Raw genomic sequence first — 19,530 nt, 5'->3', positions numbered from 1 at the left:
CTACGGCATATCGGAGAACCAGCGAGTAAGAGTTTTTTTTCCATCTCTCTCACTGCCACTCTGTATTGGCCTTTTCCCTCTCTTTTAAATTTTACAGTGTTTTTTTGGGGGGATACTACACTGTTACAGGAAGTACCCCCCCAGTTTAATTATTTCTGTTTCCCTCCCCTTGTCCCCTCCCTCAGTCCAAGTAGATGGGGATGACCTGCCAGCTGACGGGGCTTAGGACACGCCCTCACCCAGGGAAAGAAGGGGGGGGGGGTGTACGTCATGCTGGGGGCTCCCAAGCCTGAGAGAATGAGGAAGGAATGTGGCAGGGCGGAGGGCAGGGCCAGGTCGTGATCATACACAGCCGGTCCCGTATTAGGCCAATCAAGCCTCCCGAGAGGGATAAAGGTCGACTGCAGAGGATCGTGCGGGAGAGAGAGATCGTTTACAGACATGTCCGTCATATGTGTGTGTTTATCTTTTGTTTAAGTTGTTAATTAAACTATTATTTGTATCGTCAAGCCGGTTCTCGCCTCCTCCTTTCCATTGATCCCTTTACACCTACCTGGACTGATTATACTCACACCTGTTCCCTTTTCCAAGGAGTATTTAAGCACTACTAGGCTCAGTGCGAAGTCTTGCTCTGCCACGGCTAACATTTCTGAACATTTATACTGTTTATATTGCCAGCCTGTGTTTGACTCCCGCCTGTTTACCTGTTGGTCTGATTCTCTGCTTCCTGCCTTTTGATCACGTCTGGTTTTTCTGGATTTATACTTTGATTGTTTGCTGTCTGCCCTGAACCTCGCCTGTTTATGACCACGACTTTAATCTGTCTACGCTGCTCTGTTGCTGGAGATTTAACCCTGCCTGTCTGTTTATGTTTTGCAGCTTTTCTAATAAAACCACACATGGATCTTAATCCCAGTTCTTTAGAGTATTTGTTACAGAAGACTTCACCAGCTACTGATCCAGCAGCACTCCTTCAACTGTCTACAGAGGTTTCTGCTCAAGCAAATGTGAACATCATCTAAGTGCAAGGGATTTTTGATGCAGTATTCAATGTTTGTGAAACAACAACCCATGCTATATCCCTCTGATGACAGTCACATCTCTTTTGTTTGCTCCTTGCTAACTGGAAGGGCTCTGGATTGGGAAACCACAATATGGTCTAATGAGGGATCAAGCTTCACCACTTTCAATAATTTTCTCCGTTAATCTCACTCCGACAGGGTTAAGACACTGCTGCCGAGTATGCGCGTTCATTCTGCACTCTCTCCACTCAGACTGTGTGGGTAGAAGACACACTTAAATTACTTTTCCAAAGGGGACTCAATCTGGAGCTACAATCTGAGCTGGCAGGCCGCAATGAAGGGAAAACCCTAGACCAGTTTATTAACCTTGCCATTCGCCTAGATAATCTCATCCGTTCGCGGAGACCAGTCAGCTTCCCTACTCTCACACCGCAAACCATATTCAGCATTGGAGAAACAGAGCCCATTCAGATTGGGCACACTCATCTGAAGACGGAGGAGAGAGAATGATGCATGAAGCAACGTCTATGTTTATATTGCGGTCAGGCCGGACATCTATGAGCATCCAGTCCCATGGCCAGCCCAATCATCTAAACCGGCAGTGAGTAACAACATGATTCCACTGTATACATCTTCCTGTATTAAAGTGCCTGTCACTATAACTGTTTTGATGAACATAATCATCACTCAAACTATGATCGATTTAGGTGCCGCAGGCAATTTTATTGATGAGGATTTAGCCAAAAGGTTTGAGATACCACTAATTCCTTGTGAATCTCATTTGACAGTGGCAGCTTTAGATGGATGCCTTCTGGGGACCAGCCATGTTCATTACACCACAACAGACATCACTATCCAATAGGCATGATTCACACAGAGAGGACACGCCTCTATATCATTCATTCGCCACACAACCCTGTAATACTTGGATTACCATGGATTCAACAACAAAATCCTCACATTTCCTGGTGTGAAGGACAAATTTCACATCAGTGCTCAACCTACCCTCTGAGTATGACGACCTTGTCGAAGCCTTTAGTAAGGCCAAAGCATCACAACCCCCTCCTCACCGTCCTGGTGACTGTGCTATTGAACTGTTGCCTGGTATTACACCACCACGATGGTGGATTTTTCCTTTGTCTGAACCAAAGGCTGAAGCTATGAAAAATTACATTGAATAGAAGCTGTCAAAGGGTTTCATATGACCATCCACCTCACCCGTGGCGTCCGGGTTCTTCTTCATGGGCAAGAAGGATGGCGAGCTCCGCCCTTGCATCATTTACGCCCTTGCATCATTTACCACATCCTGTTTCCATCCAGGGATTTTTTGCAAAAAAAGCACATCATAGTGCATCAAAATAAAGCTGATAGAAAAAAACATTATCGCTAAAATGTCACAAACATCGACTTAATATTTTTCCGTTTGACTCAAGCGCATAAACTCTATGTTAATGCATCAAATTTCACGAAAAAAATTATTTTTGTCAATAAAATTGGCAAACACAAAAATGTTGTGTCACATAACAGAGTTTACCCCAATCGTTAGCCTGTGTTAATCATGACGACAGTATTGAAAGCCAATTTATTGTACTGATTATGGATTGATCTTTATGGAATATAGAGCCGATCTGAAAACGTCACACTTCCAGGAGTGCCAACACAAATATCTTGAGAACATTGAACAAATGAATGGCCACTGTTTGTGATTCATTTAATCGCAGTATCCATCCATTTAATAATTAAAGGTTCTTTTCCACACCATTCAAAATAATAGACGGCAGTCATGGAATTAGCCCACAGTACAAAAAACATGTAATTTCTGTGCATAAAGATGTTTTAAATTAAGAATAAATACACAATACTAGGTGAAAAGCTTCAGCTTGCTTTTTTTTTTTTTTTTTTTTTTTGGAACACTTACAGCCCAATTCTATAAAATTATTTAATATTATTTAGAAAAAATGCCGGCAAAATCCCCTGTATTAAATTTGATAAATTACTAAATGAAAAAAGCATTAAATAAAAAAATTATAATTATAATTATAATTGATAAAGGTGGATGTAAACTAGGCTAATGACATATAACGGTAAAGTTCTGTTATCCATTACCACTGATTCTGGCAGCACCTGAACAATGACGAACCGCAAGATACTTCACCAAGCTCGACCTTCGCAGTGCATATAATCTCATACGCATCTGGGAAGGGGACGAATGTAAAATAGCATTCTCCACCAATAGTGGACACTACGAATATCTGGTCATGCCCTTAGGATTGGCTAATAGTCCTTCAATGCTCCAGTAATTCCTAAATTATGTGTTCAGAAATATGTTGTACCGGTGGGTAATAGTATACATTAATGATATTCTCATTTACTCAAACTCCCTAGAAATACACATCGCATGTCAGAGCAGTCCTTCAATGTCTAATCCACCACCAACTCTACGCAAAAGCCAAAAAATATTAATTCTATCAGACCTCTGTGTCATTCCTAGGCTACATCATCAGCTCAGAAGGGGTTGCCATGGAAGACAGCAAAGGTAAGAGCAGTATTAAACTGGCCTCAACCCACATTTGTGAAGGAGTTGCCACACTTCCTGGCTGTTTGCCAACTTCTACAGGCGGTTTATCAGGAATTTCAGTACAGTCACCACTCCACTGACATCTATGTTGAAGGGAGGGGGCACCAGACTGTGTTGGTCTACAACAGCCCTCCAGGCCTTCAAGAACCTGAAGTCCTGTTTCACCTCCGTCCCATACTGCACCATCCTAAACCCAATACCCCATTTGTAGTTGAAGTAGATGCCTCCAACAAGGGAATCAGAGCCATACTTTCACAACGACATGGTAGGCCTCCGAAATTCTATCCATGTGCTTATTAGTCTCCTACAGGGCGAAACCATGATGTGGGTAACTGAGAATTTCTGTCAATAAAAGCAGCTTTCGAGGAATGGCGACATTTGCTGGAGAGCAAGACATCCTCTTCTCTTGCTAATATTCTGATTATCTGCTCCTTGCCTTTTGATCATGCCTGGTTTGTCTGGATTAATACTTTGATTGTTTGCTGCTTGCCCTGAACCTTGACTTTTTGTGAACATGACTTTCATCTGTCTATGCTGCTCTATTGATGGAGATTTAACCCTGCATGTCTGTTTATGATTTGCACGTTTTTTAATAAAACCACAAATGGACCATAATCACAGTTCTTCAGAGTCTGTGTTACACATATACATAGGCACATTTGATGTTTCACAAAAACATATTTCTTAAGATGGTTATTTTATATCTTCTGCTTAAGTGTGTCAGTGGGACATTTCAATTTTAGATTTACAAAAATTGATTTTGCAAATAGAAGCAGAACAAGGAGTCTTGCAACAGATGGTATGGCCTACACAGAGCCCAGATCTCAACATCGAGTCAGTCTGGGATTACATGAAGAGACAGAAGCAACTTGTGAGTCTTAACAAATAAAACTGTGGCAAGTTCTCCAAGATGCTTGGGACAACCTGTCTGCCAACAACCTTTAAAAACTGTGCACAAGTGTGCCTAACAAATTTTTAACAACTCCCAGTAACAACCACTCAGAACACTCTTGAACTGCCTTTGCAACAACCTAGCAACTGCAAAGAAATGTGCAACAAACATTCAGATAACTTCTGGAATGCACTGCAACGCTCTGGCAACCACCCACAACACCCTAGCATTGTAGCAGCGACCTTTGCACAGACATTCATAACTCACCTTATCTTAAAAAATATAAAATCGAAGTAGCTCTAAAGACCGTCATCATGTTTTTTGTCCCATTTTATTTGGAGGATGCATTGGTTTCTAACTGCACCACCATAAAATAAATAACAGTGATAATGCATTAAATTGGTGTGTCAATGAGTGCCAAGACCTCATGTGAAACCCACAATTCTGAAAAGCGCATGTAGTTAATGCCTGACATTGCCCACACATTAAGTACACCAACCTGGGCCTCTAAGCATGTAATATCCAATAGAACAAGGCTTTAATTTCAACATTACATTCAGGAAACCAGAGGGGAAATCACAGTTGTGAACTTTTTGCCTCAACATTACGGTCGCTAAATGATTTACTCTAACTGATTTATATTTTTCACGCAGAATCCATTAGAGATGTTTTATTTAAGACTAATGGCTCCATGAAGAAAGAGAGAGAGAGAGAGAGAGAGAGAGAGAGAGAGAGAGAGAGAGAGAGAAATATATGCTATGTCCTCCTATGAGCCTGCTGTCTCTTGTTCAAAGCAGGGTTATTATTGATGACGGAAACTATATAGAGGACAAACTCAGGCAAAGCAGTGGTGTAGTCCTACCAAAAAAAGTGGTTTACTATTGCCCAGTCCCTGTTCTTCTGACTTTTTATTGAAATATGTTTCAATAGATTGTACTTTACTGTTACTGTAAACTGCGAAATCTGCGGATAGAGTGGCAGAACTGCAACTCTGTACATATCTTAAATGGGACATTCTGGCTTTGAAACATTTGAACATTTTTACAAGTTTCTTCATGTTTCATCATTACAGTGAGGTATTAAAGATACTGGTCAAGCTAAATTAATAAAAAATGCAGATGTCCATCCAGTGAAATGGGCAGCATCAGGGTGGACAATAACAGGGTGGATATTCAGTGGATAAATTAGCCACTACATGGTCTAAGATTGATATCTAGGAAACATATTTGTAAACTAATATTTAAAATTGTATTTCTGTTAACATAAATACTGTATATTGAAATTTAGAATTATATTAATTTCCCATATATCTTCCCATAACAGGGTGGAAGTATTATGCTTGCCACATATGACTAATACCACAAAATAAAGGAAAATAGAAATAAAAAAATAGAGATATAAACTTCAAATAACTCAAAGCAATTTAGCAGAATGTGTGATGTAGACCTTCAGTGTGTGTGACGTAATTTCCTGACATACAGTATATTATAAATGAAAGGCTATTGTATCATGACAAAACAGGGTGCACAATAATTCAAAGGACACACAAAAACCCTCCACTATCAGTTTTAAAATTACACATTTACCACAAATGATTACATGTTAGTGAGACTCTAAACTCTTAACTATATGTGGGGGAAAAATAGAAATCCAGTGACTTAGCATTGAAACTGAAACAGAATTGAAAAACAGCTCGGATGGATGCAAAGACACGTTCAGTGTGAACGTCCTCTATACTAAATTAAATAAAAATTAATGCAGTAATGTAGTTTTGATTTTATTGATATTTCAACACCTCTGTCACCATCTTATAATAACAAAGCACAAAAGTCTTTTACCAAATCCAACACACTACACTTCCATAAATATTGCTTTTGTGGCTTTCAGTACAAGTCATACAGTTTCCAAAGGCACAACCCCATATGGTCACATGACCTCTGAAAGCTTTCGGGGTTGCCAAGGATCCAGCCATCACTTCAGATAATCCATCCACACCCTATGAAAAAACATGACAATTTATACTGTCCACACAGACATATTATGTCAAAAGAAAGCAAGAGTGTCTTGCTGAATGAGGTATTTTAGTATAGAGCTGAAAATTTTACGTGCGGTAAAAAGAAATGACTGAAAGTTCCCAGTGGCCTGAGGTGAACAACTGTAGACATCTTGCCTTCTGCTGTCTCCTGGTCTCTATCACACAAAGACAGGTTTACAGACTTCTGTGCTGACAGCTCAAAGACTGTCTGCACCACACACTCAATCTAGCGGGAGGGAAAAATGGAAGAAATACAGCCCCTGGTGTGTTTTATGAGCTGGCAGACTTACACTCTGGTCTGTTGCTGGCTCACTCGGCAGTAATCTGCTTGAAGCCTTCGACTGCCTTTTCCTGAGGACCTTCCAGAAACATCCCAAACAATCGTTCTATTTTTTTTTTCCTTCTCTCCCAACCCCTTAGCTGTCTCTTTCACAAACTTCATCTTGGCACTTTTTTCCACAAGGAGTCTGATGGCTGGTCCAGGGGATGGTTGTGCCAGCAGACTTTCCTGTCACATGGAACTGTCTCACTTCATCACCCTTAGCTACTTGAAGAGCAATGTATAACCCTGGTGCTGGACAGGAATACCCGTGAGAGCTTATGAAAACTTTACACTACAAAAAAATAAAAATTATAATAATTATTTTTATGTGGTTTTTTTAATGCATCACAGGAGATTCCTGGTGAAATAAACACTAAAGGTGCTACAGCAACAATTACTTTTTTCCCTTTCACACAAATCCCAAGTAAAACGGCTTTCTGCCCTGTTCCTCACATGACATCAAAACACTTTTATTACAGCACATGACTTGTAAGGTGATACATTTTAATTGTCACGAATGTAAGGCAATGAAGGCAGATGAAGGTTGAGAATCCAAATGCAGCTTACTTTATTGTTAACAAAAACACAAAGGAAAACCCTCAGTGGGGAAATAAACATAAATAGAGAACTCGGGCAGGGAACACAGACCACGGTAACAACATTCACAAACATTCAACGACAGACCAGGACTGAACCAAAAACCGGGGTATAAATACATGAACAAGGGACAAAGGGGCCAATGAACAAACAGAACTCAAAACAAGATAACAAGATGACAAACAGAAGCAAATGGCAAACTAATGAGGACAGGTGAAAACAATGACTGAGAACACGAACGCTAACAAGAAGACTGTGGAGCTACAAAAGGGACAAAAGTGAAAACTAAGGAGTACAAAAGTGACAAAAATGGTAAACAAAAGGGCAACGGTGGAACAAGACAGGGTATACATAACAGAGCCCCCCCTCAAAGGATCGGCTTCCAGACGATCCTAAAAAACAAAGACAAAAGACAGAAAACCCACAGAGAACAAAATGATGGCACCGGGGGCAGACAGGCAGACCAGGGGGGGCACAAGAGTAGGGAGGCAGTCCAAGGGGCACAGAGGGCAGGCAGGACGTCCAAGGGGGCACAAAGGGCAGGCAGGACGTCCAAGGGGGGCCACGAGGGGAAATGAGACAGTCCACGGGGGCACAAAGGGAGATGAGACAGTCCATGGGGGCACAAGGCAATTAGGCAGTCCACGGGGGCACAAAGGGACAGGTTTAGGAGGCCGGGGTGGTATTGACCGGGCGGGGACAGGTTTAGATGGCCCGGGGGCTGGCCATAAGGCAAGGGCCGGTTCAGGGGGCCTGGGAGGAGGCCGTGGGCCAAGGGCCGGTTTGGGGAACTTGAGAGGTGGCCACAGGACAGAGGTCAGTCTAGCCACGTGGGGCGGAGCCAAAGGGGACTTCTGAGGCGGAGCCAAGGGAGGCTCGAGAGGCGAAGCCGAGGGGGGTGATGGCTTGGAATTCTCAGAAGGCGGAGCTGAGGGAGGCTCCGGAGGTGGAGCTGAAGGAGGCTCACGAGGCGGAGCCGAGGTAGGCGGCGCCGTGGGAGGCTTTAGGAGCGGGGACCTGGAAGGCTCTGGAGTCTCTGGGGGCAGAGCCGTAGGGGGCTCTGGAAGTGGAGCCATAGGAGGCTCGGGAGGCAGAGCCGTAGAAGGCTCGAGAGGCAGAGCCGTGGGAGGTTCTGGAGGCGGAGCCGTAGGAGGCTTAAGAGGCTCTGGAGGTGGAGCCGTAGGAGGCTCTGGAGGCAGAGCCAAGGGAGGCTCGAGGAGAAGAGCCGCAGGAGGCTGAGCTGAAGGAGGCTTGGGAGGCGGAGCTGTGGGAGGCTCGGGAGATTCTGGAGGCGGAGTCCTGGAAGATCTAGGAGACGGGGCTGAGGAAGGCGGAGCCGAGGATGGCTCAGGAGGCCCAGGAGGCGGAGCCGTGGGAGGCTCTGGAGGCTGAGCTGAGGAAGGCTCAGGAGGCAGGGCCGAAGGGGGTGGCGCCATAGGAGGTTTCAAAGGCGGAGCCCTAGAAGGCTCTGGGGTCTCTGGGAACAGAGCCATAGGAGGCTCGGGGGCGGAGCCCTGGAAGGCTCGAGAGGCGGAGCCCTGGGTGGCTCGAGAGGCCTGGGAGGTGGAGACCTGGCAGGCTCGAGAGGCTTGAGGGGCGGAGCCCTGGAAGGCTCGAGAGGTGGAGCCCTGGGTGGCTCGAGAGTCTTGAGGGGCGGAGCCCTGGAAGGCTCGAGAGGCTTGAGGGGCGGAGCCCTGGAAGGCTCGAGAGGCTTGAGGGGCGGAGCCCTGGCAGGCTCGAGAGGCCCGAGGGGCGGAGCCCTAGAAGGCTCGAGAGGCTTGAGAGGTGGAGCCCTAGAAGGCTCGAGAGGCTTGAGAGGTGGAGCTCTGGGAAGCTCGGAAGGCGGAGCTCTGGAAAGCTTGGGAGGCGAAGCTCAGGAAGCTCGGAAGGCAGGGCTCTGGAAAGCCCGGAAGGCGGAGCTCCGGAAAGCTCGGAAGGCGGAGCTCTGGAAAGCCCGGAAGGCGGAGCCCCGGAAAGCTCGGGTAACTCGGAAGGCAGAGCTCTGGAAAGCTCGGGTAACTCGGAAGGCGGAGCTCTGGAAAGCTCGGGAGGAGGAGCCCTAGAAGACTCGAGAGACTTGAGAGACAGAGCCCTGGAAGACTCGAGAGGAGGAGCCCTGGAAGGCTCGAGTGGCTTGAGAGGCGGAGCCCTGGAAGGCTCAGGAGGAGGAGCCCTGGAAGGCTCGAGAGGCGCTGGCTCTAGAACGGGCACGGCCACTGGCGCTGGCTCTTGGACGGTCACGGCTACTGGCGCTGGCTCTTGGACGGTCACGGCTACTGGCACTGGCTCTTGGACGGTCAAGGCTACTGGCGCTGGCTCTTGGAAGGTCAAGGCTACTGGCGCTGGCTCTTGGACGGTCGTGGCTACTGGCACTGGCTCTTGGACTGTCATGGCTACTGGCACTGGCTCTTGGACGGTCGAGGCTTCAGGCACTGGCTCTTGGACGGTCGAGGCTTCAAGCACTGGCTCTTGGACGGTCGCGGCTACTGGCGCTGGCTCAGGGACGGTCGAGGCTACAGGCGCTGGCTCAGGGACGGTCGAGGCTACAGGCGCTGGCTCAGGGACGGTCGAGGCTACAGGCGCTGGCTCAGGGACGGTCGAGGCTACAGGCGCTGGCTCAGGGACGGTCGAGGCTACAGGCGCTGGCTCAGGGACGGTCGAGGCTACAGGCGCTGGCTCAGGGACATCTGTGGCTACAGGCACTGGCTCATTGATGTTTGAGGCTATCGGCACTGGCTCACTGACGTCTGAGGCTACAGGTGCTGGCTCAGGGACGGTCGAGGGCTCAGGCTCGCTCACCGTGGCTGACGAGGACTCAGGCTCGCTCACAGTGACATGCGTGGGCTCTAGCTCGCTCACCGTGACATGCGTGGGCTCGGGCTCGCTCACTGTGACATGCGTGGGCTCGGGCTCGCTCACCGTGACATGCGTGGGTTCTGGCTCGCTCACAGTGACATGCGTGGGCTCAGGCTCGCAGACCGGGGTAGACGCGAACCGGGAGGCGGAAGCCCGTCTTCTCTCCCTCCTCCGGGCAGACGAAGATGAACGCGCTGGCTCTTGGAAGGTGACTGGCGTGAGGGTGACCTCGTTGACAGGTGGGACTGGTATGACAGGAAGAGCCAGGGGCGAGCTGAAGGCCGCCACCGCGGGAGGTGAGACAGGTTTCTCCTCTGCCACGTAAACCGTGAGTGACGAGCCGCAGACCAGCAGAGCTTCTTCTACCATCTCCTCCAAAGTCCAGCCGCGCATCGCCGGTGGCAACCGCTCCCTTAGTGAGGCATTCAGATTACCCCGAAAGAAGACCACCAGAGAGGAGTCCGGGAAATCGGAGACAAAAGCCAGCTCGAGGAAGTCCCGGACGTGGTCCTCAATCGGTCGGTCCCCTTGCCTCAAGCAGAGCAGCCGGTAGTTAGCCTGTTGGGCCGCTGGATCCATTGTGGGTCTATCGTTCTGTCACGAATGTAAGGCAATGAAGGCAGACGAAGGTTGAGGATCCAAATGCAGCTTACTTTATTGTTAACAAAAACACAAAGGAAAACCCTCAGTGGGGAAATAAACATAAATAGAGAACTCGGGCAGGGAACACAGACCAGGGTAACAACATTCACAAACATTCAACGACAGACCAGGACTGAACCAAAAACCGGGGTATAAATACATGAACAAGGGACAAAGGGGCCAATGAACAAACAGAATTCAAAACAAGATAACAAGATGACAAACAGAAGCAAATGGCAAACTAATGAGGACAGGTGAAAACAATGACTGAGAACACGAAGGCTAACAAGAAGACTGTGGAGCTACAAAAGGGACAAAAGTGAAAACTAAGGAGTACAAAAGTGACAAAAATGGTAAACAAAAGCGCAACGGTGGAACAAGACAGGGTATACATAACATTAATATTTGCATAATAACATAAATTACATTTACAGGCTTATTCGAGCCATCGAGTTGCTTGGTTGCTCAACTAATATCATGTAGCATTGGTTTATTTGAAACAGAATAGAGCATTACTTGCTCTGTAACTTAAAATCCTCATCTGTTATATCGTATGTTTGATTTATATGGCAGTATTGGTTAGCAAGGGCATAGCCAGGAAATTACTTTTGGGTGGGCCTGAAAAATAGGATGGGCCATATCTTCACCCAATTTTATTATTTTTTATTTTCCTTGATAACAGAAAAATGGCACATTCAAACAGTTCTTTCACACTTTCAGAAATCAGAATTTATATATATATATATATATATTTTAATTATTTTATCAATATATATTTGAAGTCATAGAATAATTTGTAATATTCTGGGTGGGCCTTGGTCTAATTTCTGGCCCACCCTTGGCTGTCACTTAGGCTTAGGTTAAGGGTAAGAGGGTAAGTTGTATAGAGCAAAACAAAATAAAATGTTTTCAGACAAAGTATCATGAAATAAGTTTACTTTTCTTACCCAAATTGTTTTTGTAAACCACACTAAATGTTGTTAGATTTATGTGTAAAGCATGAACAAAGTATTTGCCAATGGGGTAAGAAATATGAACAACTCAAAGTACATTCTCGGAAAACAGAAAACAGGTCTTGCCATCTTACACAATTGTGCTTTTCAAGTTTATTTTTAAATATTTTTTACTGGAAAACAAGATAAATGTACTGATCACGAAAAAACTATTTTTGTATTGTATTAACATACAACTGTAATGTATTTTTAACATGCTCTAAAAACTCCTGAGGATTTACACCTCCTTGATTTCCTTCATAAGTAAGAATAACACATAGCACACATTACTGTTCATTTTCAGAATTTATCAAAACACAACAGACTCCATGGGGAATCTATTAAGCACCTCTCTGATGCTTCTCCTAAGAGACTAAAGAGATAAACTAATGAAAAACCATCAAACCATTGTTGTTTCAATATACCTTCCCTTCACGCTGTAGGTGCGTGACAGCTAAATCCCACCTTGCATTTCAAACACACACCAGTCTCTAACCTTATAGCCTTTGCTTCACTTTGCTTCATTCGGCCTCTCTAAAGGAACTTTTTAAAAATTGACTCAGATGAACACCCCGCTGCAAAGCAGAGCCAAAAGAGCTCCGCTATCACATACATACAGAGCAGTCCCTGAAGAATAGTGGATGAGAAGAGACTACAAAAGGGCCAGATATATTTAGTTTTTGTGCATTCCAGAAAGGATCATGCCCTGTCGACTGCATTGTCTTTCAAAGTATACCCTTCTGATCACAAGCGAATATGAACACGTTTGGCACATGCCCACTACAAATGCTTTGTGATACTCCTTTAGTACAGTCAATGGCAGGCAAACATTTTTACTCAATGACCATGCTCTACATGGACGCATTTTGCTGTTGCGCATCATCTCCGTGTTTACATCAGCATTGTGGCCGGAGGCCCCGGGTCTTAAGCCCAGGTAACCCTATGCATTAATGCGGCTCTGAGAGTGAGTAAATAATGACAGAAATTCCATTTTTGAGTAAACTATGCCTTGAAAAAATTTGATGTAGGTTTGGTACTCAATAGCCATTAATTGGGGAGACATTAAAATAATTTTCTCATCCTTTGGGGTATTTTATGCATGAAAAGTATATCAAGGTCACTAAAGTTTCTTGGTTTTAGGGATCTATGATTATAAGAACAGATTACATACATGTTTCATGATGATCTAGACCATTGGATGATTGGTTGTCAGAATGAATGTGACAGCATTCCCCATATGGTGTGGCCCAGCACATAAACCATTCATGAGGTAATGATAAATGAAAGATGGCATCCTAATAAATTTACCTACAGGCTTACTTAATGGATTTTAACCATTATTTGCGACCTGTAAATAGCATGAAAAGGAATTGCAATTTCAACCCTCATCCCTAGCAATATTCCTTATTCTACCAGACCTTTATAAGTCTGGCTCTTTGGAAGCAATTGTTGAGAAGCTTAAAGCAGATCAAATTCTATCCAACATCGCCTGCAAGCGTGTTTCTCTGTGGCAGTTCTATTTTGGGCAGAGAATCAAATATCTAATCCTCCTTTCAGCAAGAGAGGATAAAGCAGCCATATTTTAACAAGTTGCAGTGGCCCCTAAACAGGGTGTGACTTCCGTGGAGGGGGGGTTGATTTCAAGATGTAATTTCGGCCACCCCTACAATGAGACACACCACTGGCATTGCCTGAGCGGTTCAAATAAATGTGCTAAAAAACTTGCATTCAAGAATGTGCATTCATTCTGTGCGTGGACAGATCACGGAACACAAGTTTTAAAATAAGCATGTGGACAGTTCAGTTGAATGATAAAGTTTACCCTTTTAAAGGGATAGTTCACCCAAAAATGTTAATTCTCTCATCATTTATTCAACCTTATTCCATCTCAGATGTACACTGGCAGTCAAAATTTGGAATAATTTAATTATGAAATTAGTACTTTTATTCACCAAAGTGGCATTTAACTGATCACAGTGTATAGTCAGGACATTAAAAACATAAAAATGTATTATTACAATTTGAAAAAATTTTCTGAACTTCTTATACTACTTCAAAGAGTTTATCATAAAAAAAATCCTCCACGTGCAGCAATGACAGCTTTGCAGATTCTTGCCATTCTAGCTGTCAGTTTTTCCAGATACTCAGGTGACATTTCACCCCATATTTCCTGTAGAATTTGTCATAGATGTGGCTGTCTTGTCGGGCACTTCTCTCACACCTTACAGTCTAGCTGATCCCACAAAAGCTCAATGGGGTTAAGATCCATAACACTCTTTTCCAATTATCTGTTGTCCAATGTCTGTTTCATTTCTACTCTAACCTTTTTGTTTTTCTGTTTCAAAAGTGGCTTTTTCATTGCAATTCTTCCCATAAGGCCTGCACCCCTGTGTCTTCTCTTTACTGTTGTACATGAAACTGGAGTTGAGTGGGTAGAATTCAGTGAAGCTGTCAGCTGAGGACATGTGAGGCATCTATTTTTCAAACTAGAGACTCCGATGTACTTATCCTCTTGTTTAGTTGTACATCTGGACTTCCACATTTCTTTCTGTGCTTGTTAGAGCCAGTTGTCCTTTGTCTTTGAAGTGTACACTGTGTATGCATTTTTTGTTTTTCAAGCATTGTATAGACTTCATTCCTCAAAACGATGATTGACTGATGAGTTTCTAGAGAAAACGGTTTCTTTTTTTGTCATTTCTGACCTAATATTGACCTTAAGACATGCCAGTCTATGGCATACTGTGGCAACTCAGAAACAAACACAAAGACAATGTTAAGCTTCATTTAATGAACCAAACAACTTTCAAAAGTTAAGGTGTTGGAGCGATGGCTGCTGGAAATGGGGCATGTCTAGATTTGATCAAAAATTACTTTTTTCAAATAGTGATGGAGCTGTTTTTTTTTATAGCAGTAATGTTCTGACTATACTTTGTGAAAAGTTGAATGCCACTTTGGTGAATTAAAGTACCAATTTCCTCTCGAAACCAATTTTCCTTCCTCCAAACTTATGGCCACCAGTGTATATGACTTCCTTTCTTCAGCAGAACACATTTGAATAAAAACAGAAAAATATCTCAGCTCAGTAGGTTCTTATAATGGTAGTGGATGGTAACACGATTTTTGATGCTCCAAAAAGCATAGACAATCATCATTAACGTCATCCATCCGACGCCAGTGGTTAAATTATTGTCTTATAAAGTGATATCACTTTTGGTGTGAAAAAGATCAATATTTAAGTACTTTTATCTATAAATTATTGCGGCCGGTAAGCAGCAGTATGCACGTTCACAAGAGGGCTTAGTTCCATTCACTGCAGCAGAAAATCTCTGCCTCTGTTGGCATTGCCTGCATGTGCACCACTATGTCTCCTGAGCTCTCTATCTCTGTGAGGCTTTTTGTTGTGCTGCGGTTGGTCCAGCCTCCTCCATTTCCCTGTGCTCCTGGTCAGAGTACTCAGGTTCAAATAAATGTTAATCTGTTAATCAGCCAAGAGGGCACAGTTATTGGCCAATGCAGATAATCTCAAAACAAACATTGGCCAGTCTATCAACCTGATGGATATATCTGTCAATAACCATTAATAAACAATTTTATTAAAGACAAATATCTAAGTATTTCTGTTTTAAGGTAGCACATACTGTATATTTGAGAAAACCAACTAAATTCGTTAAGTATAACTTCTGCCCTTCTGCAATTCTGTTCTCATGGTGGTAATAACAACAATCCAAGTCCAACAGCATGTTGACCCTGTTTTGCAGTTGTCTGAAATTCAATATCATAGTTCATTGGGGTCATCTAACGAGAGGGATCTTCTCTGTTGGTTATATGTATTCCTGCTCTATAAATAGCCTTAAACACACTAGAACACCATACACACATGCAATGGTGTTGTCAACCTGCTTCTCCACTGTCTGCTGGCTTAGCTTGCTTTTGGGAGAGCTCTGAGACAAATGGCTTGATTGGCTGGAGCCAGGGGATGTGCTGTCTGAAGCAATGTACTGCGTGTGCATAAGCCTGAATCCTTTTAGCAAAGACTCTATGATGGTCTGCTGAGCCAAAGGTGCTGGAGATCGCAGGCCAGCAGAGGAAGGATGATCTTGTGATACAAAGGCTAGAAATCCCGGGGATTGATGCCAGCATGCTGGTTGAAAGCGTAAAGCTATTGTGATCCTACTGTTCCATCTGACATTTTCAGTCTTTGTGGATTTAAATCTGTGCCAGAGGTGCTATAAAGTTGGTTTATTAAATGTTCTGTGGTTTAATAGAACAGGAGCTCAGGTCACTAATGCTATCTGCTACCACAGTGGTCTCAAGCTTTCAAATCATCTTTGAAAAAAAAGATTTTTTAATTAAAATGTGTGGCATTTATACACTCAGTGAGCTACATGATTCTCTAGAGCCTTTTTTTAAAGGTTGTTTCTGAAATCTGTCTGTTATTTAGATTTAAGGTTTGGGGGATTCAAAAAGTTAATTTGTCATTCAATGGAAATCTTACAATCATTGCATTGTAAAATATCTACAGCAAGTCAGACAAATAGTATTGGAGATATACAACAAAGTACTAAAGCGGCAAGATTTATTAAGCATTATGAAATACAAGACACATCACCTTTTATGAAAGTGTCATACAGCACGGTGTGATAAATGGTGTTGTGATTTAGCAGATATGCACACAGTTAAAGACTAATAGATCGCTTTGTATCTTTATTTGCCTCACAGACGCAATTAGCCAAGGTTCTATTCTTTTCTAAAGGCACTTGAAAAACAATTTTACACTTTATAAGAGCAACATTCAGCAGAATAAAGAAGGGTTAAGGTGGCAATTTAAGATCATGGGTGATTTGTGGAAAATTTCTCTTTAAACAGATTTAGACAATAAACCAAACTCACTACATAAAAATGACCTTGAATTAAATTTACCAGCACAGATCTATTACACAAATTACTTTTATACTCTTTTCATTTTCGGTCAAAATGAAAATGTTAACTTTCAGGTAGGGCTGCAACTAACGATAATTTTTATAATTGACTAACGATTATTTTAATGAGTATTCGACTATTCAGGCGATTATTGAAACGATTAATCATTAGCTCTTAACAGACTATTCAGCTTGTGCCTCGACTTAAAAGGTTGTATTAAAAATGCTTACTAACAATAAAGACCAAATCAGCTTGTAAAAATATATCGAAATGACATTCACTGAATTAAAAAAATACATTAAGTGTAATTTATTAAAAAAAACTAAATGCCAAAAATTATTAAATGCAAAAAAAGAATGAATAATAAAAAAAAACTAAAACAAATAAATAAATTAAAAAAATGAAAAAAGTATATCTATATATATATATATATATATATATATATATATATATATATATATATATATATATATATATATATAAAATATATAAATGTATATTTATATATATATATAAAATATATACATTTATTTTTTTAAAGAATGAATAATAAAAAAAAACTAAAACAAATAAATAAATTTAAAAAAAATAAAGAAATTATATATATATATATATATATATATATATATATATATATATATATATATATATATATACAAAGTTATCAATTGTTTTGTCTTGGTTTCCATTTAAAAATAGCTACAAATCCTTGAAACAAAATACAGTTATATTAATATTTTATATAATTTAAGATATTTAGGCAAGCTTTCAGAGAATGTATTTTGCAGTATAGCTCCTAAAGTAAATGTATGTTGTTTTAAAGGGTTTTAGATATTTTTATTGGAAAACAAGCCAAAACAACAACAAATCAAAAAAGTATTTTGTTGCAGTGACTGTATAATTGGCAAAGACTACCCTCTCTTACCATTTTGATGAATTGTATCCATCTTTAACTCACAAAAAACAAACAATCTCTTGTTAATGGAGCTGCATATTGCCTATATTTTCTTCACAATAAGATACACACCGCAACACATATGTAGTATGATTCACTACGTTGTGAGCCATTAAGTTATAATCTAGTTGTAGCAAGCGCATGTGAGGGACAAGCGCCTCCGCAGAAGAGAACGCATCAGCCAGGTGGAGTTTCAATCTCACCCCCTTAGATTGGGTCACTTCACACGACTCATAGAGGTGCTAACAGCAAACAGAAATGCCAGTTTCAGGGTTTGCAATTAATTATGACCTGCTTCCTTATTATTAGTACTGTAATAAAGATTGCATTAAAGATATAACGCCGGGTATTTCCTTTAAAGTTGCTCGACATGCAAGTTTTACTTTCGCGGAATGGCAGCTTAACAGGGTTGGGAGGGTTACTATTGAAATATATTCCACTACAGATTACAGAATACATGCTTTAAAATGTAATTTGTAACATATTCCGTTAGATTTCTCCAGGTCAGTAACATATTCTAAATACTTTGGATTACTTCTTCAGCACTGGGAGATATTTTCAGTTGTTTTGACAATAAAAACTCTGCCAGTTCAGTAGCACAAGATACACATGTTAAAATTACATTCTCTGAAAAACCTAAATACCTTATGCAGTGTTGCTTCTAAAACAAGATTAATCTACTTGATTTTAGTGAACTGAGTTTTAAGGATTTTTTGATATTTTTACAGGAAAAAAATACAAAAATTATTGTCAAGAATATGATGTTTGCCCTAATATCAAAGTTCTTACTAGAAAAAACATTAATTATGATCGAACATAATTTTTTTTAATAAAAATATATGATCGTGCCTGGTAACATGTGCATGTAAAATGGCTAGAAATAGCATTTTAGCTCAGCATAAAGCTGACAATTTAAACAAGGTTTATTTCTATTTCTGCTGCTCCAAACTTACTTCAAACGTACTTCTCTGTCTGCACGTATGAATGTAACACATCATAAGAAAGTGTTTCACCGCTGTTCAAATGCACTTTGGATCACATAATTTATATGTATAAATGTTTTCCTTCTGAAAGGACTAAATATTAAATTAAACAAATGACAATAAATTTAAAAGTAAGTCTCTTTAGTAACCAAAATACTTTTTGAATGTAACTGTACCTACTACCAATAACTTAAATTGTAACTTTAGTGGAATACAGTTACTTATATTTTGTATTTTAAATACGTAATCCCGTTACATGTATTCCGTTACTCCCCAACCCTGTTTACGTATTTTGTATTTTTGTATAATTTACTGATTCTTTGCTATACTTAAGCTGTTTGGAAAGTTTGGAGTGTATCTGGACTGAGCTGTTTTCTTCTTCTCCTCAATCAGATGCGAGCTGCAGTGCTCCTCTCGCTCGCCATTATTAGTTTCATATGATATCATGTTACGTTAAATGAGATCAAATAACTATTTGACAACAAAAGATTTTGTAGACAATTTCTTAATGCAACTGAGGTCGCACTAATGTGTATAAGTTTGAACCTCCCTTTTCAGTTTCTTCATGTCATTGTTTTCCAAAATACAGTATACATTAATGGAGAGCATTTTCTAATCGCTCCTTTTTCAGTGGAGAAAAAACATTCTTGTCTTTTTATTATGATGTTTACACTAGTTGCATGCAACAGCAAAGATATGGCATATGTTACAACAACAAACATTTGGCATATAAACT

At 41.6% G+C, this 19,530-nt stretch overlaps 1 protein-coding gene across 1 annotated transcript in view; it reads right to left on the bottom strand.

The window, feature by feature from the left end:
• crhr1 (corticotropin releasing hormone receptor 1) overlaps positions 1-10,695 on the bottom strand; it is a 123,554-nt gene extending 112,859 nt beyond the window's left edge. Inside the window, exons 1-3 of the mRNA XM_052138465.1 lie at positions 10,531-10,695; positions 6,392-6,488; positions 3,664-3,824 (exon numbers count right to left, since the gene is read on the bottom strand). Coding sequence (XP_051994425.1) covers positions 3,664-3,824; positions 6,392-6,488; positions 10,531-10,695 — 423 coding nt within the window. The remainder of the gene's footprint in view (positions 1-3,663; positions 3,825-6,391; positions 6,489-10,530) is intronic.
• Positions 10,696-19,530: the final 8,835 nt, after the last annotated feature.

Source organism: Xyrauchen texanus, chromosome 12 (assembly GCF_025860055.1).
Source record: "Xyrauchen texanus isolate HMW12.3.18 chromosome 12, RBS_HiC_50CHRs, whole genome shotgun sequence".
In the NCBI taxonomy this organism is placed as follows: domain Eukaryota; kingdom Metazoa; phylum Chordata; class Actinopteri; order Cypriniformes; family Catostomidae; genus Xyrauchen; species Xyrauchen texanus.
The sequence above is the reverse complement of the archived record's forward strand: the minus strand, read 5'-3'. Positions and strand labels throughout refer to the sequence as shown.